Source organism: Mauremys mutica, chromosome 4, assembly GCF_020497125.1.
Source record: "Mauremys mutica isolate MM-2020 ecotype Southern chromosome 4, ASM2049712v1, whole genome shotgun sequence".
Classification (NCBI taxonomy): Eukaryota; Metazoa; Chordata; order Testudines; family Geoemydidae; genus Mauremys; species Mauremys mutica.
The window spans coordinates 139,326,221-139,354,013 of NC_059075.1; the positions used below are offsets into that span (position 1 = coordinate 139,326,221).

Here is a 27,793-nt window from a genome sequence, read left to right on the forward strand (position 1 = left end):
GAAGATGATGACATTTGAGAGTTTTATTTTAAAAAATTTGAACAGCTGAAGCAATTACATTCTTTGGATGAAATCCTGGTCCCATGAAAGTCAACAGCAAAACTCCCATCGACTTAAATGGGGCCAGGATTTCACCCCTCAGCCAGAGGCAGAACTGGTTATAAATAATGAGATTTGAATATTTCTTACACTAGACATTTACTTCTTCCGGCTAAGCTTTGGAGCCTTCTCCAGCCCTTGAATATATTTCCGCTGTAGCTGGTATTCCTCTGCAATATAATGAAGAGTCCAACTTAAGTACATCCCAGAGCTAGATTTTATAATCAAAACATTTACCTCTTATAACTGACACCGTCCATGTCGGCTCAAACTTACCGAGCAGCAACTTGGCAAGATGGTTGATTTGGTTGCCTTGGATCTGGACCTGGACTCTGTCCTTTGCCCCAGGTAGTGTGTGAATAGTGGCGCTGGCCTGTACTCTTTGCTGGAGAGTGTTGGCAACTAATTGCGGGTCTAGGCCATACAGTTCAAGATTCTTAATAATGGTCACCTGTGGATTTTAGCCATTGTCATAAGATGTTCACTTCATGGATTAACACCACCTATATAGCAGCAGCAGTCATGACCCTGTCCTGCTTTTCTGATTAGAACTGGGCATTAAGGGTTTCCCCATTAGTGTCGCATCATAGGCTCATGTACAAAATCTCCAATTGATTCAGTACAATCTGTTCTAATTTATAACCCCCCTCCACCTATACACACACGAAAGGCATAGCTGCAGGCAAAATATCAAAGAATTCCCCCCCACAAACAATCATTTGTTTGCACTTAAACACAATGTGATGTGCTTGACATTCCAGGGTCTTCAGAAAACATGCTTGATCATTTCTGTGCCAGGGCTGTGTTAAGAATTTTAACATCTTTAATGCACTCTAATCCTTCGAGTTCTAACCTGCAGCATTGAGTGACAGCTGGTGCTCGTTAGCACAGAACTACACCAGAGTCCTGGGCCCAGTTGTAGCAGTTTCCCAGCTGCCCAGGCTACTATGACCCACCCCCACCCACTTCTCCTCCACAAAGGGCAAGACTGGCTATGCAGAAGCCCCAAACTCCAGCATGGACTAAGATCCAAAGAGGGGTTAATCGTCCACACCTCTTCCCTATCATCTCTCTCTGCCTTTACCTTTTTATTGGATGATCTCTGTGCTATGGTTATGTCAATGGGATCAAGGTTTCCTTTCCTCACAATGGGTTCATGTCCAAAAAACGTCACCTGGTGGTAAGGCTGCAGTTGTTCCAGACACCTGAGAAAGGTATGGCTTGAGTTTAGTTTGTCAGACACAGCAGGATGGACAAGATCTTTTTATGAAATCTGGGATTCCACAGATATGTAGACCATAGGAGGGATCAAGGGTCTCAAAGTTCTGAACACATGTTTAAGGCCGTTCTTAAGTTTGTATTAGGATGGGTTCGAGGACAGATTTGTATTGTGTGTGTACGTACATAGATTGCATACACAGAACTAGGTTCTGTTAGACTTGCCTTGTGAATGCTTATCAGAAAAGTTATCCATTTTTAAATTACATTTTTAGATTTAGTCATTTGCAAGGTGGCAAGAAAAGAAAGAATGGAACTTACACTTTCTTAGCAATATCTACTAAACTCATTACAAATTAAGGTTTATTTGTAGGTATTTTTATGTTGACAATAAGGAAGCCACTGCCTGCTACATGGCTTTGCATCATGTAGTAGTCTTAAGTGCTAACTCTGAATCTTTGCAAATGTTAAAGCAGAGTCATGAAACATTAGTCACCTGCTCAGGAGATCATCCCATTTGAGCTTCGAGATCTCGTCTTGCTCCCATTTATCCAACAGGCAATCGCACAAGATTGGATTCACCTTTACAAAGCTGTAATAAAACAAGCTGATTAGATGCGAGCCTGCCCCATCTCTTCCCAGAGATGTGAAAATACAGCATATGTTCTCTGCCAAGCATGCCACCATTTGTCATTGTTTCCATGACCTGCTCATGAGTAATGGTGGATTTAGTTCAGCTCCCTAACAGGTGGTGACTGATTAACTTAAAAGCTACACTGGCCTCCACACAAGTCCAGTGCACTTGTGCTGTAGTTTGGTTACACTGACCAAATTACATGTTAATTTTTTAAAATATTCCTTGCTACTCAAACAGCAATAAATTAACCTTTTGCACTGCACTCAGCTTGACTAGTGAAAATAGATGCACAAATAAGATTCACTTCTACTCACTTCTTGTTTGTTTCATCAACGAGCTCATTAGTCTTTACATAGCTGATGATGATATTTCTCACATCGCTGCTGGAGAGGATGCTGCCTTTCCTATAGGAGGAGGAAATGGTTACTGTGTTGCATTAAGAAATCAGATGTTCATATTAACATTTGGTACTTCTAGAGTAGCTTGCATTCTGAGGACCATGGGCTGTTTAAATTACAGCATGCTGCTCCAGCCCTGTCTTAAGTCACCTCCGTCCCCACCTTGGGCTGAAAGTTGTGCAGCACAGACTCTCACCCCAGATGGGGTAACAAGGCAGCTGTTTAACAGTACATGACAATTCTTCTCCTAAACTGCTGTGTAGTCAGGTAGCACACACTGTATCCCCTTGAAAATTCAAAGGGAGCTGACATAAGTAGACTGTAAATACCTGATCTGGAATGGGGCCAGGTCACCTGAGTTATCACACCTATACTGGTGAACAGTGCTAAGGAATTCTCTGGTGACTAAGCATCAGGGCCTCAATCGTTCCTCTCATCCCAGCTACGTCACCAGCAACAGCCAAGTGCTCCTAGCAGCATGCTCTAACATTGCTTCAGTACTGAGCAATGGAAGGTGCTGACGACTTATCACCATTCCCTTTAGCACCTGGCATAGGTCTTCCCTCTACATCTCCTATCTGAATGCTGGCTTAGCAGGACAATTATGGTTTTATCCTATCTTCCTAGCACTTACTTGTGTCCCGACTCCTGGAAAAGCAGAGCCATTTTGGCTGAGACGCCATAGAGTGGTATGATTTCAGGAGCATGGTACAGCTGCTCTCCGTCTCCACATTTACTCTCTGGGGCAGTTGACACAGCAGAGAACACTTCAGGGACAACAAATGACCTAATGCTGAAATGCAATAGGGAAAACATCAGGGAGCTCAGTTTCACAGTTATTTCCTGGGTGAGAAAGTATTGGTGACTGTTTAGCTCTTACATTAGCCTCCAGCTTCTCAGCAGTGTAATAGTTCTCCCACAACAGACACACTGGTTCACACCCTCTCCCCCCCCCTTCCTGTCTACACACTACAACTGACTACAGGTGCAGGCCTGGCTGATGCACCTGACCCTAGTGTCCTCTGTATGGTGCCCAATTTTAAGAACCAGCAGCAATGGTCAGGATTTTAAATCAGGAGGTAAAAAAGGATTTGGATTGCACAAGCATCCTGACTTGCCTTGCCTAATACCCAGCACAGCTCCTCAGCCCATGCTTGGGTCCTAGATTCCAGAACAGTTTCCCAGTTACTTGAAACAGACACTGTTTTAAAGAGAGAGCCAAAGTGGCTTCAGGTACTAACCTGCCCCTAAATCCCAGTGCCAGTTTTGTGGGGTTTACAAGTGTATTTTCCTTATTCCTTTTTCAAATTTCTCCCTCTTTTTCTGTATGAAAGACACCCCCCCACACACACACACGTGAAAGTGACTGTACATGAATTGCTACCAAATACCCAAAGTGTACTAAAGAGGGAGGAACTTTTTTTCCCTCTAATCTCTTGCTGTGAAAGGTTTAGGGGGTACTCATAGCAACAGCTGTCCATGTGATTAAGAATATCCATATTAACAAGAATACCATCATAGCTGAAGTGCTGCAATCCCTACTAGGTAAAAGTAAAACCTCAGACCCACAAGTGTGGCACTTTAAAGTAGATGGAGTTCAGACAGACAACTGGGAAATGACCAGTTTTGAAAGAGGAGGACACAACAAGAGAGACCAGGAAACATCAAGGGGCAAGTGCTGAATTTCAGTCTGCTAAATAAATATGCCAAGTCTCAGCTAATCAGAGCTCGGTTCTTGCTTCCCAGCATCAGAGACTGCAGCCCTGGATCCTGTGCTTGGAGGTAGAGAGACTTGGTGAGTTGCAGGTTTGGTCTGTCAGCAGGTCACGTCTGGGGTTTTAGACTCCTAAACAGGGCAGGTGAGACACCCTGTTTGTTAGCATCTCTGGGAGGAGCATAAGGCTTGAACCCCTCGGTCTTCAATCAGACCCAATGTTTGAAGTCTGAGTAATGTAAAGGGGTGGATCTAAGCAATGACAATTAGTATTTAAATCAGTTTCCAGGTGAACTCCTGAGCAGCAACAGTGAGGGAGAGGGGGTCCTTCTCCTTTAGGGATGGCTCTACACCACAAGGAAACAACTGTGGTGACTGCCTTGGATGCACTATGTTTTCCTTTCTGCCACACACACACACGAGATTTCTGATGCTTGAAGTACAAGCCAGTGAACATACTGGAGAAGAGACGTAGTCTAGAAGTGCAAATTTTAACACTGCATTGCATTCAAGAAAAGAAGACATTTTAGACAACCTGCATGCAGGGTGTGCAATTCTGGTGTCCACAACTTAATGAGGATGTTGAAAAATTGGAAAGGGTGCAGAAAACAGCCATAAAAATTATTCAAGAGCTGCAGAAAATACCTGACAGTGAGAGACTTCGAGCTCAGTCTGTTTAGCTAATCCAAAAGACTAAGAGGTGACTTGATGAGCGTCTCTAAGTACTTTCATGGGGAGAAAATACCTGGTATTGAAAGACTTTTTAATCTGGTGGAGAAAGGCAGCACAAAAGTCAATGGTTGCCAGCTGAAGCCAGACAAATTGAAACTGGAAATAAGGCACAACTGTTTACCAGGGAGTGTGATTAGCCACTGGAACAAACTACAAAGGGAAGTGGTGGATTCTCCATCTCTTGAGGTCCTCAAATTAAGACTGGATGAATGCCCTTCTGGAAGATAGGCTTTAGCCAAACAAGTTATGAAGCTCAATAATGGGATACCTGGGTGAAATTTAATAGCTTGTATTATGCAGGAGGTCAGAATGAAAGCGTTAATGGTCCCTTCTGGCCTTAAACTATCAAAAATCTACAGTAATAGCACTTGGTGTGGCTCTTTCATCTAGATGTGTCACTTTACAATCAAATCTCACCCTTGTGAAGCAGACATTAGATGAGGCTCTGTGCCTCAGTTTCCCTATCTGTAAATTGGGGATGATGTTACTTATCTCCTGTGTAAAGTGCTTCATATTCTAGGATTCAGAAGTGCTACATAAGAGCTCGGATAGACCAGTTCACCTACCTCTTGAGTGGACTATTTTACACTGTACAAGACCCCTACATAACAGTTTAGGGCAAGTAAAGAATATAAGGGCCGTTTAAATGGGGAATTGAGGTAGACAGACTAACTACCTGAGGTGAAATTTGGTTGCCATCCCTAACTCATATGAAAAAAGCAGCGAGATCACAACATTTTACATCTCTACCAACTTCAGTGCCATTTATAACAACTTACTCAGAGTGTTTCCAGTCTATATGCACGATACTCTCCACCCCTTTGTTCAGCTCCTTCACTTGTACAATCTTCTGCTGCTGCATGTACTGCAGGAACTTGGAGAGCTGAAGGGGAAACATCAGGCACGTTGAAATTTGTGTTCATGCTGCCAGTGAGCCCAAGCCATCCAGCCTCTGCTTTGGGAGCTGCACAATTATCTCAGTAAGTCACAAAACCAACTCCTCAGCTCCATAAATGTAACAACCCCATGGCAGTATTTTGCATGCTCAGTGCAGTCTAGGGTTGAGAGCAAGACATCAAGGGTTCAATTACTAGCTCTGCAACTGATTTGTTTTGTGACCTTCTTAGGGCCACCTACTACTCCCAGCTGACAACATTTTAATTCCTTGCTCTAGCCTATGAGAGATCAGCTGCTAAAATCATGTTAGCACTGAAGAGGAAAACAGCAGGATGGTAGAGTATCCCAGCAGGGAAGGATCAGCTTGCAGTTAAGGCACTGGAAAGGGACTCAAGGAGATATGGGTTAAAATTCCCACCTCTGTGATAGACAGTGTGACCGTGGGCCAATCACTGCTGCTCTTTGTGGCTCAGTTTCCTGTCTGTAAAACAGGAATAATCAGACTTTCTAAGGGCTTGTCTACACCTGAAATGCTACAGCAGGACAGCTGCAGCGCTTCAGTGTAAACACTGTCTACACCCACTGGCGGGGTTGTCCCACTGGCACAGGTAATCCCACTCCCCGAGAGGCGGTAGCTAAATCAACAGAATAATTCTTCCATCAACCTAGTGCTATCTACACTGGGGATTAGGTCAGTTTAACTACGCCACTCGAGTGTGGATTTTTCACACTTCTGAGCAACATGGTCAAGCTGACTTAATTTTCTAGTGTAGACCAAGCCTAAATTCCTTGGGGACGATCTCCTAGTCTGTGTATGGACAGTACCTAGCAAAATAGATCCCCAGTTTTGATTGGTGTTCCCCTAACACAAAATAGTATAGACAGAGCTAGCAATATTTGATGGACCCATACAAATGATTTCAGGACAAGTTAGTCTACCAAGGTGATACTGAACAAGTGATGAGAGAAAAGAATACAATCCATGTCTTTGGGAAGGGCTTCTTTACAAGGAGGCCTAAGAACTTTACCAGGTTTTTTTTTTTTTAAATATATAAATGTAAATATCAAGAAATCTCACCTTCTTGTAGCTTGATTTCTTTATGTCTAATTGTTGTCCTTCTGGGCTACAAACAGATTAAACAATTAAACCTTTAAGATACAACAAATAGCTGGAACTAAGGAAAAATATTTGCTGTTTGGCAAGATTAACAATAAATGCAGTTTTCAAGAATCTCTGTGCTAAAAGCTTCTTAGTGGTGTGAATATGAATTGCACATGGGAAAGCGGATTTAAATGTTGTATTTGAGATAATGGAGTCTGTTTTGTAATCGGCAGAGGCAATGCTGATATTCCAGTGTGTTAGGTGTAACACCACCGGGGGCATGTCTGTAATATACAGTGGTTTCCTAACTTTTTTCTGCCAAGGACTCGTTGGCATCTGACTAACCTTCCCAATCAGTAGTTAGGCATAAGTTTCAGGATCTTATTTTTTTTCTATTAGGTTAGTTTATTATTTAGTTTAAAAATAGACTCACAAAGGAACCAGAAGTAAACAGTCTGCAGTTATTACATCCCCCTTATTTTCACATAAACTACGCTTTGTGGTGTAGTCCTGAATGGGCACTACCAGAATGCCCCCACTGGCATGATCTCTCACACATGGTGTGTGCAAGGCCATGGTGCACAGACGATGCTACGTTGAGAACAAAATAGCATCCTCCATGGAGCAAAAGTGCTGGAATGCTGTCCTGACCCCACTGCAGTACTCCTCAAGGGACATACCCACCCCCCATAACCCATGGCAGAACCCCAGCGGGCCAGGAACCCCACTTTGGGAACCACTGATAGTGTTTTTAAACTTGAACTAATTGCCAATGGCCATTTAAAGAGGGAAATTGAGGGAGACAATCCTGGAACAAACACTTGCAGAGTCCAGGGTAGGATGTATAAACTTGTTAGCCAACTTGAGGTGATTGGCAATCAAATGAATTGAACTCTAGTGTAAACATTCACCATAAACACCTGAATTACATGAAAGACAGCAGCTTCATCCTAAATATCTCACTGTCCCACAGCAATTTCATTTAAACCCACGGATGGTCGTCTTATCACATACCAGCATGAGAACATATGGTTGCGCAGGAAGGTGCTGGTCAGTAGAGGGAGCTCTGACTTCTTCACTTTACATTTTAAGGCATGAAAAAAACATTGATGCAGTAACTCATCCATTCGCTCTGTAGAAACACAAACATTTCTCATGGGTCTCTGTGCAGAAAGGGAGATCGTGCTCACACGAATGATTTCTCATTCATCTGGACCTTTATTTTTGTATTGATTCCTCTGAGTTTGCACCTTACAATGTTAAATCATTTTGATTTACGCACTACGTTCACCACATCTAAACAGCAAGAATGGGAGCCAGGATCTTGTACGTTCTAATCCTAGTGCTGATACCAACTCTCCGCTGTGGCCTTGGGATAGTCACTTAACCTCCCTTGTGCCCAAGGTTTCCCCATCTGTAAAATAAGGATAATAGTGTTCACCTCCTACTCTCCCCCTCTCCAGGGTTTCATCTAGATTAAAGTAGGAAGATCAAAGGTCTAAGAGTTATTATGAAGTGGAACCGAGTCTAATTATATAAATCTGTTTTAAATACAATTCCCTTTAACATATCATAGGCCAAATTCTGACTTTCACCATGCTTATTGCCTAGCCCTACTGCAGCCTGTTAAACGGGGAGCCACTTCTCAGACTTCACTCAGGTGGGCTGTTCTCCCTCTGTGAACTCGGGCACATGGAGCCTGCAATCCTGTGAAGAGCACTTTCCCACAGTGGTTTGTTTGCAGTGCACTGTCGGTGTGGAGTTCACGTACACAGATCATTTCTACAGAGCGCTGCTTCTAGTTTAAGATTCCAAAAACGGCACTCCTGACTAACAAGGAATTACTGTTTTGAGCCCAGAAAGGGACACTTATTGTAAGACGTGCTCCAGAAAAGCCTCACACCAGGCAACTTTTGCTCAGGGGAAGCAGCTTTTACAAATATGGACCTTTAGGCTGAAATTCTCAGTTTAAAAAGTGCACAGTCCCAGAGAAGCTTTTTCCTCCTAACGGGACTGGAATCGCTTACATCTGAGACCAGCTTGGCTGCAAAATTATTATTAGCTCCCCCTGTAGTCCCATCTTGGGCTCACCTTATCTACTCAAGAGGTAGGAGTGTCTCTCTTTAAGCACTGGAATGGGTTACCCAGGGAGGTGGTGGAATCTCCTTCCTTAGAGGTTTTTAAGGTCAGGCTTGACAAAGCCCTGGCTGGGATGATTTAGTTGGGGATTGGTCCTGCTTTGAGCAGGGAGTTGGACTAGATGACCTCCTGAGGTCCCTTCCAACCCTGATAGTCTATATTCTTTTTATCACCTACTTTGGCAACATCTGTGAAGCTCATCATGCCAAAAAAACCTCACTGGATTGAATATATCATCTATACCATGTCATGAACTACAATACTTGAACACTAAGTTTTCTGCAGTATGCCAGAGGGTGCTTTCTAAAGCACACCATCACCCAGGGTATCCTTTGAGCATGGAACCTTCAGCGCTGCTCTCACAACAATTACATTTAGCTTAATTCATAAATCTCTCAAAGCACTTTAACAAAGATAAGTATCATTATCCTCATTATACAGATGGGGAAATGGAGGTACAAGGAGAAGTGAATCGCCCACAGTCACGTAGCAGGTGAGTGGCAGAGCCAGGAACAGAATCCACATCTCCTCTCAATTCAATGCTCTAATCACTCAAATGCATCTCATAACACAAGCGGAACCAAAAGAGGGAAGTTTTGGTACTATACTGAAAGACTGTCATGTTGTCAGCTCCAGCAGCTTCAAGCAAAACAGTTCCATAGAGCCCAGACCACACAGCTTGCTGAGAACCTTCACCTCACTGAAGCCAAGGAGAAGTCAGCCCACCGAGACACATGCTCAGCAGCTAAGGCACGATGTTGCTGCTGAATTGCTGCCTGCCCATCAACTAACAGGCAAATCCCTGGGAGAGCCAAGAGACTGAACATAAGAACGGCCATACTGGGTCAGACCAAAGGTCCATCTAGCCCAGTTTCCATCTTCCGATAGTGGCTTCAGAGGGAATGAGCAGAACAGGTAATAATCAAGCGATCTATCCCATCACCCATTCCCAGCTTCTGGCAAACAGGCTAGGGACACCATCCCAACTAATAGCCACTAATGGACCTATTCTCCATGAATTTATCTAATTCTTTTTTGAACCCGGTTATAGTCTTGGCCTTCACAACATCCTCTGGCAAAGAATTTCATGGCTGACTGGGTGTTGTGTGAAAAAAATACTTCCTTTTGTTTGCTTTAAACCTGCTGCCTATTAATTTCATTTGGTGACCGCTAGTTCTTGCATTATGAGAGTAAATAACACTTCCTTATTTACTTTCTCCACACCGGTCATGATTTTATAGACCTCTGTCATCTCCTCCCTTAATCATCTCTTTTCCAAGCTGAAAAGTCCCAGTCTTATTAATCTCTCCTCATACAGAAGCTGTTCCATACCCCTAATCATTTTTGTTACCCTTTTCTGAACCTTTTCCAGTTCTAATGTATCTTTTTGGAGATGGGGCGACCACATCTGCATGCAATATTCATGGAATACTCAGTGAGGAAAGGGAGGTGTTTATAGGTCAGCATGGTACCCAAGGAGCCACATTATGCACACAATGATTTCTGTATGAGTGCCCTGGCTCACAGCAGTCACTACAGGGCTTTTCAAAGGATTGCAGGCTCCGTGTCCCTCCACTGATCAAGAACTGGGCAGCCGCTCTCAGTACAAGCTGAAGTATTTGTAAGGCTTGCTACGGCTAGTCAAGTAACAGGAACTCATGGGAATCTAATACAGAAGTGACAGCTACATAAGATCACAGACACACAACTTGGTTTCATTTTCATGCTGTAGTACCTTGTGGAGTTCTGCCATCTTCCGTTTCTGGCTGAAACTCGGCGATATCTTCAGCCATTTCTGCAGCTCCAGTCTCACCAGGTTCCTCCTCCTCCATGAGCCTCGCACAGCCATCTCCCTCCTGCAGGCTCAAATTGCCAATGTCCATTTGTAGTGACGGGGCAATGCAGAGGTCGCTGTCAAGCTCCGGTCCCTTCTCATCCTTGTCATCGTCATCAGGGCTTTCCAACTCCGCAGGCTCTGCTACCAAGGGAGCTATTGTGGGTGGGTAAGACTTGTCTCCAAATCCCCTTTAAAAATAACAAAGCATAACGCAGTTTTATTGATGGTTCTTTACTCTCTTGATACAGGATGGTTCCCCATATCGCTGTGAAGCATCCTGTGCTGAAAAGCCTGGCCAGTCCCAGCTAACTGTTACAGAATCATGGAGCTAGAAAAATACAGATCCATCAAGTGATGGAGAACCCACCACACTGCTAGGTAAGTAAGTTGTTCCCCTGGTTAATTACCCTTGCTGTGAGAAGTCTGTACCTTATTTCTAGTCTAAATTTGGCTTCTAGCCATTGGGACTCATTCATTTAGCAGACAAAGGCATAGAGTCCTCTATTTTCAGAAATCTTCTCCCCACATAGGTACTTCTAGACTCATCAAGCCACTTCTTATCCTTCTTTTCCATAAGCTAAGTAGGCTGAACTTTTGAAGCCTCTCACTATAAGGCGGGTTTTTCAGCTGATGGGTTTTTGGTGTTTTGCCAGCCCAAAAACAGGTCAGTCAGGATCCCAGGTCCACTGAGATGCAACTTGTCACTGCCAAGCCTACAGCACGTCATGTTTTTGCTGTCCCCAAATACTCCATTTTTATTTTTAAAACCCCTTGTGGTGAAATTGGTGCCCATGATAAGCACCAGACTGTTAGTCCAGGAGGCTCAAGTCCTTTGTTTATCCACACAACAGGAATAACACAATCAGCAGCAGCGCAAACTTCTCCCACACCATGCCTTAACTCTAATCGGTGGCTTTGTCCTACCAGAGCTGAGAGGGCAGTGGAGTCTCCATGGCTCATTCAGGTCTGGGCCTCCCACCTGTAACTCGGAACAAGGAGGGCGGCTAGTGCCAGGCGGGATGGCGGGTTTTGATAGGAGTATTTGAACGTCAGGGACTGGAGTGAGACACACCCATGTCCAATTCATTTCGCGTAGGCCAAACAGCCATCCAATGGCATTACATTTTGACCCCAGGCATGATCTTAACACTGTCCTGATTTATAGCAGTAGCCCTTTTGTCTGGACTAATTCAGCCTGCCTGCCTGCGCACCTTTTCCTGTCAACACGTGTGGTTGTAGGTTATTGTGGCATTCCATGAACTCTCACAGCTGAGCTCACAGTGAGGGTAAATTTGTAGGGCCAATTACAACAACAGGTTCCAGGTAGTATTTCCGATCCAGTACTCACTTATCTCATTTTCTAAGACACACTGAACTCTTGGCTGCACACTCACCATAAGTGGTCTGTGTAAGCATGCAGCACGGTGAAGCCCTTCCCCTTCATTCCGGCGGCCAGCATCTCTGCAGTGGACATGGTAGCGACTCCTACTGCTACCGGGGCTCTGAGAAAACAGCATCAGAATGGGAAATAGCTAAATTTTCATGACACCTGGAACACATGACTCCTAAGCCACTGTAGCGCATTAGCTTTCTTTCACAATGTCCTTGATAAGGGAGGTTACTTACTATCCTATGACAGTTTTACACTGAATCTATTCTTTACACTCTGCAATTTCAAGTCATCAGGATATCTTCTATGTTCACCCACTCCTCTCTAATATGCAAGGTCTTCTCCCAATACTACCCCACATGAATTGTCACTGGACAGCCACCCTTTCTTAACGTAATTTTCTTTCTGCTAGAAGCTGGGATTGGACAACAGGGGATGTATCACTCAAACGTTGACCTGATCTATTCATTCCCTCTGAGGCATCTGGTACCAGACACTGTCAGAAGCAGGGTGGATAAAAATCAGTGATTTTTAATATATATATATATATATATATATAAAAAATCAGATTGTTTAGATTAGATGTGTTTTTTCCTCAAAAAGCATTTTAAGATGAAACCTAAATCTATCTCTGAGTTGTGAAGAATATGTATTAAGGTTATAACCACCACCAAGAATGAACTTTTATGTAGAAATCCATGATTAAATTGAGTCTTCCTGACTAGTGATTTAAATCATGATTTAAATCAAAGCCACTCTGGTCAGAAGACAGGATACCAGGTTAAATAGACCATTGGTCTGACCCAGAATGGCCACTCTTATGTACTGGGTGAGCCAGCTACCTACCTGCCTTTCTCCTTAGGAGGAGACTAATTTACAAGGTTGCAAAGAGCACTCAAAACAACATTTGGGGGAAAAATTTGAATTTACAGGGTTTAGGTATTCTTTTAAATTTGTAAAAGTGTTCTGCTTTCACAAAACAAAAAACCAACCAACCCATCCCAACAACACTGGTAAATTCTGTGGTCCCTGCCCCGCATACTTCAGAGGAGAAATTAGCCCATTTCCAAGAGAAAAAACTAAGCAGAATTTCCTTGTTTTGTTAAAAATGCTCCTATTTCAAAACACAACCCTCAACATTGAAGAAAAATCTTATATTTATTTGAACGTTGTGCATTTTATGATTCAAAACCATTCAATTTGCAAAATTTTCCACCAAAAGCGAAATCTGGAGGACACTAATGATTATGCCACAGCAAAATTGCAAATATTTTTTGCAGAATTTCCCAAAATCAGAGTCTGCCTTCATATTTTGTTTCTCCTAATCCCTCTCAAAATCCTCACATAAAAATGCAACTTTTCTTCCCTCACTGTAAGAGAAACTATAGATAAATTGTACCTGTTTCCCACCAGGGTGATGGCACAGAGAGTGCCCTGCTGTACCTGAGGAAGACCACAAGATGGCACCATAACTCCTGGCAGCATTAGATCTGAGATAAAACAGTAAAGAGCCATTAGTATCTGCTCTGCTTTAAAGAACAGTTGCAAGCCAGTGACTACCCAGCCACCTCTTCTGCCCCCAGCCCTTCTGTTGTTCAGCAAAAATACAACCCTGGTAACAGCCAAGCACATGCCAGGTAAAAAAAATCTCCTGTATGCCTGCTATCAAGTTAACACTTTCCAGTTTCCTTCCAGAATTGGGTGGGATAACCAGCCTGATTCAGGAGGGTATTGAGCCACCCTCATGTCCCAAACGGTACGAGACACAGCTGAGTGTCTGCTCAGCAACTGGTAATGTCAGGGTCAAAGGGACCATTAGGAGGAAGAGGTGAACTCTATGTAAAGGACCAACTGAGTAACTTGGCAGTAAGTTTGTTTGCTACCACAAGGGAAACTAGTCCTGTCCCACCTCCAACCCCCAGAGGAGCCTGGTTTCTAGCAGAAGACAATGGCTTCCTTCCAGCCATTTTTCTTGGCTCAGAATGACATTTTCTAGGCTGATTCATTACATTTCAGTGCAGTGTGGAAATCAAGTATTTTCCTTAAAATACAGTCCTAACATATCTGTGGTTTTTGCACTAAGCAGGTTGATTTTTCATTTCTCTACAAATAACATCACTTCCCTTTTGTGACACACAGGAAAAAAAAAAAAAAAAAAGGAGTACTTGTGGCACCTTAAAGACTAACAAATTTATTTTAGCATGAGCTTTCGTGAGCTGCAGCTCACTTCTTCGGATGCATAGAATGGAACACACAGACAGGGGATATTTATACATACAGAGAAGATGAAAAGGAAACATGAAACAGGAAAACAGGATTTTCAGAGAACTACAAGGTAAATGATTTGCCCAGGTTCTCAAAGCACATCAGCAGACAAGCATGGAATTAAAACCCAGGAGTCCTGACTCTCAGACCTTCCTTTTCTATCTCACTAGACCAAACTCCTCAAGATCCCAGGAGGCCCGCCTTCCAGACTCCTGCCCAAAAACCCTTAGAATGCACCAAACAATTCAGCGAAGCAATGGCAGAGGCTGTTAGAAAATCTGCCATGTGCCACTTAGCTTTAAGGCTCAGAGCCAAGGCAATTTTCATTGAGGTGCTTTAAAAATTGATTAGCAGGATCAACTTAAATCTAAACTAAACAAGCAAGCCAGAAGCTAATGAATGAAGTGCAGCCACCACTTAGGTTACTTACACTTGAAAATACCTCACCCTTCTATACACAGTCTAAAGAGCAGGGATGGGGAGGGAGGACCTACAAAACCATCTTACCATCCTATTAAAATAGAAACAACACACAGATCCAAAAGAGGCCCATAGGCCCAGATCCAGAAAAGATATTTAAGTTCCAAACTTCTGTTGAAATCAATGGAAGTCAAGAGCCTAAATACCTTTGTGGATCTGGATCACAGCTTCTTATCTAAAACAATCCTGCTGACAAAGGCAAAGCTACTTTGAATCGTGCGCACCGTACAGAGTATTTTCCGTATGGAAGAAGATTCCCTTCCCCTAATATCTCTGAGCTGGCCCCTCATCATGGATTCAAAAGTAAAGCTCTCCACCAAAAGCTTCTAATTCTGCACACCGATGCTGCAAGAAAACAGGGCTCCAACAGTCTGCCAGGAGCCCATCCAGTACATTACTGTTAAAAGGCTTCATTCAACCTGGTTGTTAAATTAAATTACAAAGCAGGAAAGCTTTGGGCAGCTAAACTGACCCCATATATTTAAAATAAGGGCATAGGAAAAGGAGAGGGAGGAATAAAGGAGTGTGTGTCCAGCTAACTTTTTTCTCCTTCAGCCTCCTAGTAGGTTCTAGCTTCTTCTACAAGCCAGTGCAAGCCCCTTAGTGTACTGCCCTCAGAGTGCAGCGGTGATTACCTAATTAGCCCCAGCTGGGCCAGCCAGCCCTGCTAACCTGACAGTGCCTGCACTGAGGGCAGCTGTGACCTTTCCTCTGCACAGGGACACAGTGTTAACCCTCTTCTTGCCAAATAAAGCATTGCAACATTCCCCTCATAGATTACAAGGGTTGCCTGCCTCAGATACTGACCATGGATGGAGGCAAGGAGCAGGACTCGACAGCTGAGTGGTCTGATCTGACTAGACACTTTGGAATACTGCACGCCCCTCACTCCTCAGCATCATGGATTTTTATACACACACACAAGCAAACACTTTTTTTTCCTCCCATTTACCACTACAACAGCTTTCATCAAATTTAAACACTGCGATATGCATCCAACTCTGGCTCCCAAACTGGGATTGATTTGTGAAATTCCTGGGCAAGGGAAGGAGCCGCACAAAGGTCTCAGCGCTGCAGGATGAAGTAAATAACATATCAGAACAGATCTAGCAAATGATAAAGGCAAAAAAACACCTGGCTGGATGCTTAGAGCCAAACGAAGAGATAATACAGATATCAGAGTAGCAGCTGTGTTAGTCTGTTGATTGGACTCTTCCTGTTGGTATGCATACTTCCACCTTTTCATGTTCTCTGTATCTATAAATATCTCCTGTCTGTGTGTTCCAGTCTATGCATCCGAAGAAGTGAGCTGTAGCCCACGAAAGCTCATGCTGAAATAAATTTGTTAGTCTCTAAGGTGCCACAAATACTCCTGTTCTTTTTGCAGATAATACAGAGTGGCCCTGCCTTGGCTTTACCACGACACTTGTCTCCCTGCTCCCAAACTCCAGGCTACTGCAAAGTCTCACCCCCTTTCCAGAGGCTTCTGCATCATTGTCTCTCTGCCCCTCCCTTCTGCTATGACGGCTACTGTCTCCAGGGCCACCCTCTCATCTTGGGCTCTGGCTCAGAGGTCAGTTGAGGCCACCTGGTTGCCAAGGGAGACCAGAGACCTGAATCCCACTTTAATCATCCTCCGTCTCCTACCAACAGGACCTTCTCCATGCAAACTAGGTCGCTGTGGGTCAGTGGCTAGGCCTGCTCCTCAGCTGTCGATCTCTGTGCCAGGCCACAGGCCCAGGGGCTGCTTTCCACACAGGCCCCTTGGCTAGAAAGCAGAGCGCCTCAAGTGCCACTGCAGCCCTGCTTCCACCTGAGGCAGGCTATGTGGTGGGAGACAGGCATCCCCACACACGCTGAGAAGAAAAGCCTTCAGATTCTGATCGGGTTTAGGTTTGAGGTCACACAGCTCTCATGAGCAGTTATGAGATTTCAGCTCAGAATGACATGACTCAAGATTCCAAATGGCATCTACAGCAGATTCTGGAAAACCAGACACCCTTCCTGTTCTGGAGCTGACCCACAGCCAAATCACAGGGCTGAGTTCAGAGCCAAGGGTTTGAACATAACCCCCATGTAACATGCATAATCCAAAATGTAGAGGGTGGGGGATCCGCTCTGAGACTGCAGCCGGGGCCCATCTCTAACACATGCACACACAGTGGCATCTGCTTATACTGAATTTGGATAGAGACGCCCCCTAAAGCAAAGCAAAATGAAAGCAGCTAAATTGAGTTGCCCTGTGAAAAGTTAATCACAACAAACGCTACAGAATGAGGAAACAAGTACTTCTAGTATCCCAGTTAATGGCTGTTAAATCAATACATTTCTAACCAATGCATGAGGAGCAACGACAGGCAAAATTCCAACTCTAGCGCCATCGGATGGGAAAGGTCAATGCATTTGAACAGATTGACCTATATATTATATTTAGTTCACAAACTGTATTTGTGGCTAATTGGTTTTCCTTTTTAAGGAGACAAAATAAAAAAAACCCACACTTTCAGTGCATCCTTGTGAACAGCGAGTTTCTGCTTTTTTTTTTTTAAAAAGCAAATCTTAAAATCTTGTACTGAACTAGAAAAATTAGCTTAAAAAGGTACAGATCCAGAAGAACTAATTTCCGAAGGCAACTGACGCATGTATCACAAAATAACGAGTTTTGATTCGCTTACCTGCTCCTCCTGCTAGTCTCTGTAGCACAGGGGGCCATGTTGAGAATGCTGGAAGAAGATCTGGATAGGACCACAGAGTATAAACTGTCCAAAAGAAAACTGATTTTAAAAACATGGCATTACAGATGTCTTTAGCTGTTGCTTCTCGCCATCTTCAAGCCCCTGTAATACAATTACAGCAGCACACCCTTGACTGTAACTAGCCGGATTCTTCTCTCACATGGATGGTCAACAAATCAGGCTGCACAGCCCAGCAGCATCAAAACAACAAGCCAGTAGCTACTCACAACGAACAAACTAAAATGCTAATGTTTCAGTTTCAAGCTTCCAATGGATTTTAATAAAGGATGGATAGATGATCTATGGCTATCTTGACACTGCCTTCTTTAAATCAACGATGCTTTGACCTGAATTGTTATAACAACATGGGAGAGCCACTGAGCGGGCAGAGAAAAATGATGGAACAGCATATTGCATCAGGGCAATTCAGTTTTTCATGCACAGAATTCCACATAAAGAAGGTTGAACTTCATACTCATGGCAGTTGTGCCGTACAGTAAGTGGGCCAGAAAGGAAGGATGGTCCGGAAGTAGCCTAGGATCTGGGAGACTTGGGTTTAAGTCCCTCTTCCACCCCAGACTTCCTGTGTGATCCTGGGCAAGTCACCTCTCTGTGCCTCAGTTTCCTATCTGTACAATAGGGGATAATACTGCCCTACATCACAAGGGTATTGTAAGGATAAATACATTAAAGCATGTGAGGTGCTCAGATACTACAGTAATGGTGTGTACAAGTACCTTGAATAGATGGGCATGCACAGAACTTGTAGGAGAGTTTTATGTCTGAGAGGCAGGAGGGGTTGGGAAAGAGATTCCATTTCATGACTCATACCTGTTGGATATAGGGTTTTCTCCATTTCAAAAAGGACCGGGTTCCTGTTGTTGGCATAGACCATGACAGCATCCCCTTTGTGAGCATACAGTTTGACTACGTTGAGTTCCTCTCTGTTTGGAACAAGTTCTGACAGCTGTTCACTGCTGAGGGCGGGAAAAGCTGCTGCAACATCAGTCCGCAGTTTCCTCCTGTAAAGACAAATCTGTGCTGAGCAAAAGTAAGGGGTTTGTTTGTTTGTTTTAATTTTTTTAAAAGGACAGGGTACAGGCAGAGATTAGTCATGTCTACGGAGACATGGGCTCAGGTGGGTCCTAGCTATGCAGTGGTTCTCAACCTGGGCTACGTGTACCCCTGGGGGTACACACAGGTCTTCCAGGGGGCACATCAACTCATCTAGATATTTGCCTAGTTTTACAACAGGCTACATAAAAAGCACTAGCAAAGTCCCTACAAACTAAAATTGCATACAGACAAAATGAGAACGTAAGCAATTTTTCAGTAACTCTGCTGGGATGCGTTTGTTTGTTCATGTCTGGTTTTGTAAGCAAGTAGTTTTTAAGTGAGGTGAAACTTGGGGGTACTCAAGACAAATCAGACTCCTGAAAGGGGTACAGTAGTCTGGAAAGGTTGAGAACCACTGTGCTCGAGGCATTTAGCTATCAGTTTATTTCTTATGTCTCACTCATGGCACTGGGTGGCAGCAGCAAGGTGGCAGACACGCAGCAGCACTGCTTTAGTGACTGCAGGATCCACTCCCTCTGCTCGCCCCCCAGTTCCATTCACATTTTGCCTCATGCTCATTCACGTCACACTCCATCTGCTCTGAAGAAGGGCTTCAGCCTGCAACAGTCACAAACAACATACAATTCTACATCAGCAAAGCTGCCAGTGAAAATGCATCTATCTGAAGATGGAGGGCCTGATTCGCTGTTTTCATGAACCTTTGTGGGGTCATTCACACCAGCACAAAGTGGGTGTAAAATGTGAGAAAATCAGACTGGTAAAATTCTACACTCACTTTGCACGGGTGTAAGTGACAACACAAATGTACACAGCAATAGTGAACTGGGACCCCAAGCCTTCTTTCGGGTAAAGGCTATTGGTTAACTTAGGCTATGTCTTCACTACTAAAAAGGTATGTGTTTACTGTGAGATAGCTAACTCAACACAGGTTTCAGATGGGGAGCTGCGTTAGTCTGTATCAGCAAAAACAACTAGGAGTCCTTACCAAGTGCAGGGTCAGTGCAAACGAGGCCAATTCAATTAGGGTGGCCCCATTTCCAACAGTTGACAAAAAGGGGTGAATATCAACAGAGGGAAAATTACTTTTTGTAGTGCTAAGGCGGCCAATTCAATCATGGTGAATGTGGCCCATTCCCAACAATTGACAAGTATCAACAGAGTGAAAATTCTTTTTTTGTAGTGACCCAGCCCCTCTGTCTTTATTCAGACCTAATTTGATGGTGTCAAGTTTGCAAATTAATTCCAGTTCTGCAGTTTCTCATTGAAGTCTGTTTTTGAAGGTTTTTTTTTTTGTTGAAGAATGGCCACTTAAGTCTGTTATTGAGTGTCCAGGGAGACTGAAGTGCTCTCCTACTGGATTTTGAATGTTACAATTCTTGATGTCAGATTTGTGTCCATTTATTCTTTTGCATAGAGGCTCTCCGGTTTGGCCAATGTACATGGCAGAGGGGCATTGCTGGCACATGAAGGCATATATCAGAGTGGTAGATGTGCAGGTGAACGAGCCCCTGATGGTATGGTTGATGTGGTTAGATCCTATGATCGTGTCTAAGGCAACTCCATCTTTTCATGTGCTGTATATTTATATTTGCCTACTGTATTTTCCACTCCATGAATCTGATTATTTGGGCATAAGCTTTTGTGGGCTAAAACCCATTTAAATTTGTTAGTCTCTAAGATGCCACAAGGACTCTTCGTTGTTTTAACTCAAGCCAGTTACCTCACTGTCAAATCCTAGCAGAGACAAGGCCTGGGTGGTTTTAAACTACAGAGTAGCTCCTCTATGTCATCCTTATGCCTCCCACCGGATAAGTTATTGATGTAAAAACATTTTTTAAATTTTATTTTAACTGAAGATGCCTTCACAGCGAACACTAGTACTGACTGAACTTCGTGAATGCTAGCTTTGTGCTGCAAGGCCCTTCATGGACTTGGTTTGTATTATTACAAATATTTAAAGTATGCAGTCCCAGGATAGTATGGGGACGAGGTAATATCTTTAATTGGACCAACTTCTGTAGAGCTCTATGTAAACTCAAAAGCTTGTCTCTCTCACCAACAGAAGTTGGTCCAATAAAAGATATTACCTCACTCACCTTGTGTTTCAAATATTTTAAGTGTTACTATGTTCACTGTGGCGTCATACTAAATATTACAAATAGACTTCCAAAGGCTAGCAGAAATATGGTAAGGGAAGTTGTCCTGCTAAAAGAAAGCAAGCCTTCAAAATTTGCCTCACAACATGACTCAGAAACTGCCACATTATTCAAAGCCCATCTGTTTCACAGCTACTGTGTAACCTGTCCTTGGGTGCATTCCATCTGGCAACGCTTGTATATCAATGCTACAGAAAAAGAATCCACTTCACTTATTTGGAAGGAGATACATTGCAGACTCTCAGGAATGGCATTTAAGCAATAATAAAAAAGCCTCCCCCTCTTATGATGCAGGATATTGCTGTCTGCTCTTCAGCAAGATGTAAAATCTGACTCATGCCTCTTAGAGATCACTCCTGTTTAAGCTTGTAAAAGCTTGTGACTGCACCTGACTTAAGGAGACAAAGCAGGAGGCGGCAAATCATGCTAGCCACCCTAAAAACCTCACCGTGGGCCTGGAGTGACATTAACACAACTCACTCACCTATCAGACCCTTTGATGGCAGTGTTGGATTTCACCCTGAAGGCCTTGGAAAACATGATCCACTCCAAAGAGGGGCTTCACGCCCTTCGGCTCTGCCCCCAAAACCCCGGCAGGCCGAGAGGCGCTGGGCCAGCCGTGCAGCTAGGATGCTAGAAAGGCGAAAGCATGAGTTAAGCCGCAGGATTGCAGCGCTCCTGCTTCATTGCATGGAAGCAGCCATGTTGCAGTCCTGCAGCAAAAAGAGCCCGTGTGGCAACACGCAGCTGCTTTCTTCTGCTTCCTCTGCAATGGCCAAGCTGTCTAATGCCTGCTGGGCGAGGGAGGCTGAGCCTGCCAGCGCGTACACACGCGTGAGTAACTGTGCCTATAGAAATAGCGCTACCGGAGTCAATGGGACCGCTGCCGTACGCAAACTACTCATGAGTACAAAGACCATTGCAGCCCGGTTAAGTTTGCAGACACCAAAACCTTTGGAAGACGCATCACAGAGAGCCGGGCTGCTGTTGGAGTGGCAGGACGAAACAAATAGTTTCCAGCCCTCGTGGAAAGGGGCTAGGGGGAGGAGCTGCAAAATGTGAACGCGTGTCTGAGTCTGGAGACAGCTGGTCACAATACAAGCTTGACGAGGTATCAACTGCCCCATCCTGGAACACACCCTCAGGAGTTGTGGCTTGTGCTTTAGAGCCATGATTGCGTTAATTCAGTCCTTCGAGCTAGGCAGCCCTGCCAAAATCTCACTGATTTGAAGGGACAGTTCCTCATTTAACAAAATCTTCCTAACCTTTGTTAAAAATAAACCTTTCAAAACCCCTTAATAATTCTCACCCAGTTTGTATTTTACTTAGGGGGGATAGTGGATAGAGATTTTTTGTACTTGCCTCTTGCAAAGGATGCGGTCACATAGCTTTCTGTCTCTCACTTTTGATTAATTGCCTGACCTCCTGCCAAAGGTCTCCAAACGCCTTCCCCTGCAATGCTACATGGCCCATCCTGTATACAATAATATTTCATGTATGTGTGTATGCATCTGTCTTTGATAAAGAGTCTTATTTCCCTCCTTCTTTATAGTGAATATTACTCACAGGTTCTCATGTCCGGAGCTGCAGTGATTGTCTTGCAAACACTGCAGGGGGGTGTTTAAATCAAACCAAAAATATTTTCATTTAAACTTATATAAACATTTCTAATCAAATAGAACAGGCAGAGCGCGCACAGCATAGAATCATAGAATATCAGGGTTGGAAGGGACCTCAGGCGGTCATCTAGTCCAACCCCCTGCTCAAAGCAGGACCAATTCCCAACTAAATCATCCCAGTCAGGGCTTTGTCAAGCCTGACCTTAAAAACCTCTAAGGAAGGAGATTCCACCACCTCCCTAGGTAACCCATTCCAGTGCTTCACCATTCTCTGAGTGAAAAAGTTTTTCCTAATATCCAACCTAAACCTCCCCCACTGCAACTTGAGACCATTACTCCTTGTTCTGTCATCAGGTACCACTGAGAACAGTCTAGATCCATCCTCTTTCGAACCCCCTTTCAGGTAGTTGAAAGCAGCTATCAAATCCCCCCCTCATTCTTCTCTTCTGCAGACTAAACAATGTGGGAAGCATGGGGATGCTGTCATGGCTGTCCCCTTACTCTGATAAACAGAGGACTTCAGAGCAGTCAATTCAGCTCCTGTAAGAAGCACTCAGGCCTCAATCCTGCAATAGGATGCATGCAAGTGGACCTGTGTCAATGAGGATTTACATCAATAAGATGCTGCGCTGGCCTGTCTGAATGGCTCCAATTGCAGGACCCAGGGCCTAAATTAATTTTTAATATCCCTTTTTAAAGCTGTTTTCAGCATACATCTGTTTTCTGATATCTGGCTAGAAAACAAGAAAAGCAGAGTCCCAGGCATACCAAGCAAGAAGATACAGCAATTTCAAGACAGAAACTATTTGAAGGAAACCAGAAAATTAGTCACACATTTTGCTCTATGCAAGGTATAATGGGGAATGGCTGATGCAAGTAGGAAAGAAATGTGTGAGCAATTTTCTGGTTTTCTTCAAATAATTCCCACTTTGAAATGGGTGCTTTTGTGTTTGGGTGATACTATATTTTGTGCAGGCTGACTATTTTTCAGATCCTTTACTGTATTTTAGGAGAAACATTTGCAACTTTAAAAAAAAATCTGTGTTTTCAATTCAGACTTCTGTATATTGTTCAGACATAATAAACTTGCAGAGGATTCCAGAACTGTGACAGTATACGGATCTGATCCTGCAAACACTTATCCATCCACCCGCTTCACTTTACTCATTGTGAGATGTCCCATTGAAGGGATATCACAGAAACTAGCCGGCTTAAGTGTTGGGCAAACTGAAAACAGGCAAAGTTGTTGCACGGTATGGGCTCACAGACGTGACTGGGGGTTGACGGGGAACTAAGAACAGGCATTCTTGATGCATAGCACAGGAACACAGCACTCAACCTGGGGCCTCTCTTGGAGCATGCGCCAAAGATGCCACAGTCACACCTCGCTGAGACCAGGGGAACTGAGAATAAGCAGGTTCAGTGCATGCCATTGTTGAGATGCAGGATGAGAATACCCACTGCAATGAATGGGATGGTTCACACCCCTCTGAGCTATTCTTTCAAGCTGTTTTAATCTTCATGAGATTTTCTGATTCCACACCTCTGCAAGTCTCCTGTGCTACAGAGGAGCATGCAGAGCCCCTTCACCCTACACTGAGGTGGGGTAGGGACTCTGGGGTCCCTTCCCCCTTTCTGCCTCCTTCTAGCAGATGCACTCCTCACAGACCCACCCAGAGAACAAGGAAATGCACAGTTAAAGTAACCTCTTCTAGACCATACACGCCACACAACATTAACTCTGCTACTGGGGAGATGGCCTTAGTCACAGGGAAAATAACAATACCTTATCCATCCTAACAAAAAATGATAGCTTCATAATGCCCACAATACTCCATGTCAGCATTCCTATTATACACTTCTATGTACCTTCATTGTGTTCTCTGTGGCACCATTGATACAAGATGCTGGTAGGGCACTGGCAGACCTCACAGTGGTATAGCAAGGCCATTTTCCTGAGGCACTTCTGAGAGCAGGAATCAGAGGGTTTAAAAGATGTAAAATTTCCTCTGATTTAGGATGAAAAAGGGCAGTGTTGGGCTAACTGCTGAACTCCACACACTTTAAGGAAGGGAAGGCACTGAGATCTCCCTGAGGTACTCTTTATTGTGGTGATTAAAGGGTAAGAGGGTTAAGGCAGTGGTGGGAATGCTATGGGAAGCATTATCTTAACTAAAAGCAGCAAAGAGTCCTGTGGCACCTTATAGACTAACAGACGTATTGGAGCATGAGCTTTCATGGGTGAATACCCACTTCATCGGATGCATGTAGTGGAAATTTCCAGAGGCAGGTATAAATATGCAAGCAAGAATCAGGCTAGAGATAACGAGGTTAGTTCAATCAGGGAGGATGAGGCCCTCTTCTAGCAGTTGAGGTGTGAACACAAGGGAGGAGAAATTGCTTTTGTAGTTGGCAAGCCATTCACAGTCTTTGTTTAATCCTGAGCTGATGGCATCAAATTTACAGATGAACTGAAGCTCATCAGTTTCTCTTTAAAGTCTGGTCCTGACGTTTTTTTGCTGCAGGATGGCTACCTTTAAATCTGCTATTGTGTGTCCAGTGAGATTGAAGTGTTCTCCTACAGGTTTTTGTATATTGTCATTCCTAATATCTAATTTGTGTCCATTTATCCTTTTACGTAGGGACTGTCCTGTTTGGCCGATGTACATAGCAGAGGGGCATTGCTGGCATATGATGGCGTATATTACATTGGTGGACGTACAGGTGAATGAACCAGTGATGGTGTGGCTGATCTGGTTAGGTTCTGTGATGGTGTCACTGGTGTAGATATGTGGGCAGAGTTGGCATCGAGGTTTGTTGCATGGATTGGTTCCTGAGTTAGAGTTACTATGGTGCGGTGTGTAGTTACTGGTGAGAATATGCTTCAGGTTGGTGGGTTGTCTGTGTGCGAGGACTGGCCTGCCACCCAAGGCCTGTGAAAGTGAGGGATCATTGTCCAGGATGGATTGTAGATCACTGATGATGCGTTGGAGAGGTTTTAGCTGGGGACTGTATGTGATGGCCAATGGAGTTCTGTTGGTTTCTTTCTTGGGCTTGTCTTGCAGTAGGAGGCTTCTGGGTACACATCTGGCTCTGTTGATCTGTTTCCTTATTTCCTCATGCGGGTATCGTAGTTTTGAGAATGCTTGGTGAAGATTTTGTAGGTGTTGATCTCTGTATGAGGGGTTGGAGCAGATACAGTTGTACCTCAGTGCTTGGCTATAGACAATGGATCGTGTAGTGTGTCCAGGATGGAAGCTGGAGGCATGAAGGTAAGCATAGCGGTTGGTGGGCTATTGGTATAGGGTGGTGTTAACATGACCGTCACTTATTTTCACCTTGGTGTCTAAGAAGTGAACCACCCGTGTAGATTGGTCTAGGCTGAGATTGATGGTGGGGTGGAAGCTGTTGAAATCGTGGTGGAATTTTTCCAGAGTCTCCTTCCCATGAGTCCAGATGATGAAGATGTCATCAATGTAGCGTAGGTAGAGAAGGGGCATGAGTGGACGAGAGCTGAGGAAGTATTGTTCCAGGTCACCCATAAAAATGTTGGCATATTGTGGGGCCATGCGGGTGCCCATAGCGGTGCCACTGGTCTGGAGGTATATATTGTCATCATTATCTTAACTGTGCATTTCCTTGTTTTCTAATGTTTGTGGGTTTTGTGTGTATTTGCTGATCCTCAGGCATGTGTGTTTCAGGTGGCCACTTCTACATTCTGGGAGGGTATGATGAGGCATTGCTAGGCAACCTACCCTCCCTTTAATTGTGTTTTGTTAGTGAATAAAGGATTCCACATGGCTTCACACACAGGAACAGTCAGTAGAAAAAGAACAAAAGCCCTTGTACACTTTAAAAGGTTTTGAATAATGATTTATAGAAATAAATCACAGTTTAGTGTGAATAGAGTCTCCAATTCCTCTCACATGCATGACATGTGCCTCTGGGGATATGGGCAGGGTTGTGATGCCTGCTGCCAACACTAGATGGCTCTCAGGTTTTCCTTTCAGAGGGGTAGCTGTGTTAGTCTGTATCAGCAAAAACAACGAGGAGTCCTTGTGGCACCTTAGAGACTAACAAATTTATTTGGGCATAAGCTTTTGTGGGCTAAAACCCACTTCCGTGAAAGCTTATGCCCAAATAAATTTGTTAGTCTCTAAGGTGCCACAAGGACTCCTGTAGATTTTCCTTTGCAACACAATTCATATCTCCCCTCATCAGCAAACCAAGAGTTAGGGACACAGGACACTCATTAACATCTCCTTTGTTCAAACACGCATTAGAGGACCGTAACACTTTACATAGAGTAGACATATTCCCTACCCTAAAAAGTTTCTCTCTCTCTCTCTTAGATACTTATCTGACCATTATTGTAGTAGCTGAGTGCTTTACAATCTTGAATGCATTTATCCTTATAGTACTCCTGTGAGGTAGGAAAGTGCTAGCTATTAGACTCATTTTACTGATGGGAGCCAGACATCTTCACTGACACAAGAGGTTTTTTTGGTTTTGTTTTTGTACAAGATCCCTAATACATACTAGTTATCTCACTGTAAAATCCTAAATGGAGACAAGGTACTGGTAGTTTTTGTCACAAGGTAGCCCTAGCCAGCAGTATAGTGCTGACTTCTCCTTGTTCACCTCACGGTAAAACCACAGTGCCTAGTCTCTGCTCTATTTTTCCCTTGGAGTAGCTAACCTGCATTAATTATCCCACAGTAACAACTTGCCTTTTTGGCTAATGAAGACAGCCGCAGAGAGGCTAAGGCCGAGTCCCCGCTACAAACTTCTGTTGGTCAGGGTGTGTGGAAGTATGATCCTTGACCAAAATAGCTGTTCTGGCAAAAAAACCCTGGCAAAACTGTGCTTTTGCTGGTATAGCTTATTTCATTGGTGAGGAGTGTGTGCTAGAATAAACTCCACTGGCTAAAGTGCAGTTTTGCCTGTATGATCTGTGTCCACACTAGGAGCAGTAATATCCTGGTATAGCTATTCCAGAAAAACACTTCTAGTGTAGATTTATCCAAGGTCACACAGAGAGTCTATGGTGGAGCTAGAAATTGAACCAGGTCTCTATCTAGCACCGTAACCGCTCATCCAGTCTTCCTGTTATCTCAGTGGACATCACAGGAGAAACCGGAAGAAATGAACAGGGCTTTGCAGTTAAAAGGGGCTATATGTATATATGGAAAGGGGAAACGCCAAACCTCATTACACTCCAGGGACGGGCCTCTCCCAGCAACAAACGTGTTTGCTTAGCTGCAGTTATGTCAATGGAATGGAAAACTTTCCATTTCC

The 27,793-nt window shown here is 43.9% G+C and overlaps 1 protein-coding gene across 4 annotated transcripts; it reads right to left on the minus strand.

Annotated features, from left to right (window-relative positions):
• Positions 1-8: 8 nt before the first annotated feature.
• Positions 9-21,860, minus strand: EIF2D (eukaryotic translation initiation factor 2D). 4 transcript variants are annotated; one of them, XM_045012831.1, is made up of 15 exons: positions 21,361-21,860; positions 18,475-18,665; positions 17,584-17,667; positions 13,563-13,653; positions 12,168-12,275; positions 10,672-10,961; positions 7,812-7,929; positions 6,774-6,819; positions 5,578-5,681; positions 2,987-3,145; positions 2,269-2,358; positions 1,814-1,909; positions 1,184-1,304; positions 376-550; positions 9-269 (listed from the first exon to the last, which is right to left on the minus strand). In XM_045012831.1, exons 1-15 carry the CDS (start codon positions 21,414-21,416, stop codon positions 199-201), a joined length of 1,800 nt encoding a protein of 599 aa, XP_044868766.1. In that variant the 5' UTR covers positions 21,417-21,860; the 3' UTR covers positions 9-198. The 4 variants fall into 4 exon arrangements, with proteins under 4 accessions (XP_044868766.1, XP_044868769.1, XP_044868768.1 ...); XM_045012834.1 differs by lacking the exons at positions 17,584-17,667; positions 18,475-18,665; positions 21,361-21,860 and adding an exon at positions 15,544-15,564; XM_045012833.1 differs by lacking the exons at positions 17,584-17,667; positions 18,475-18,665; positions 21,361-21,860 and adding an exon at positions 15,449-15,528.
• Between the last annotated feature and the right edge of the window lie 5,933 nt (positions 21,861-27,793).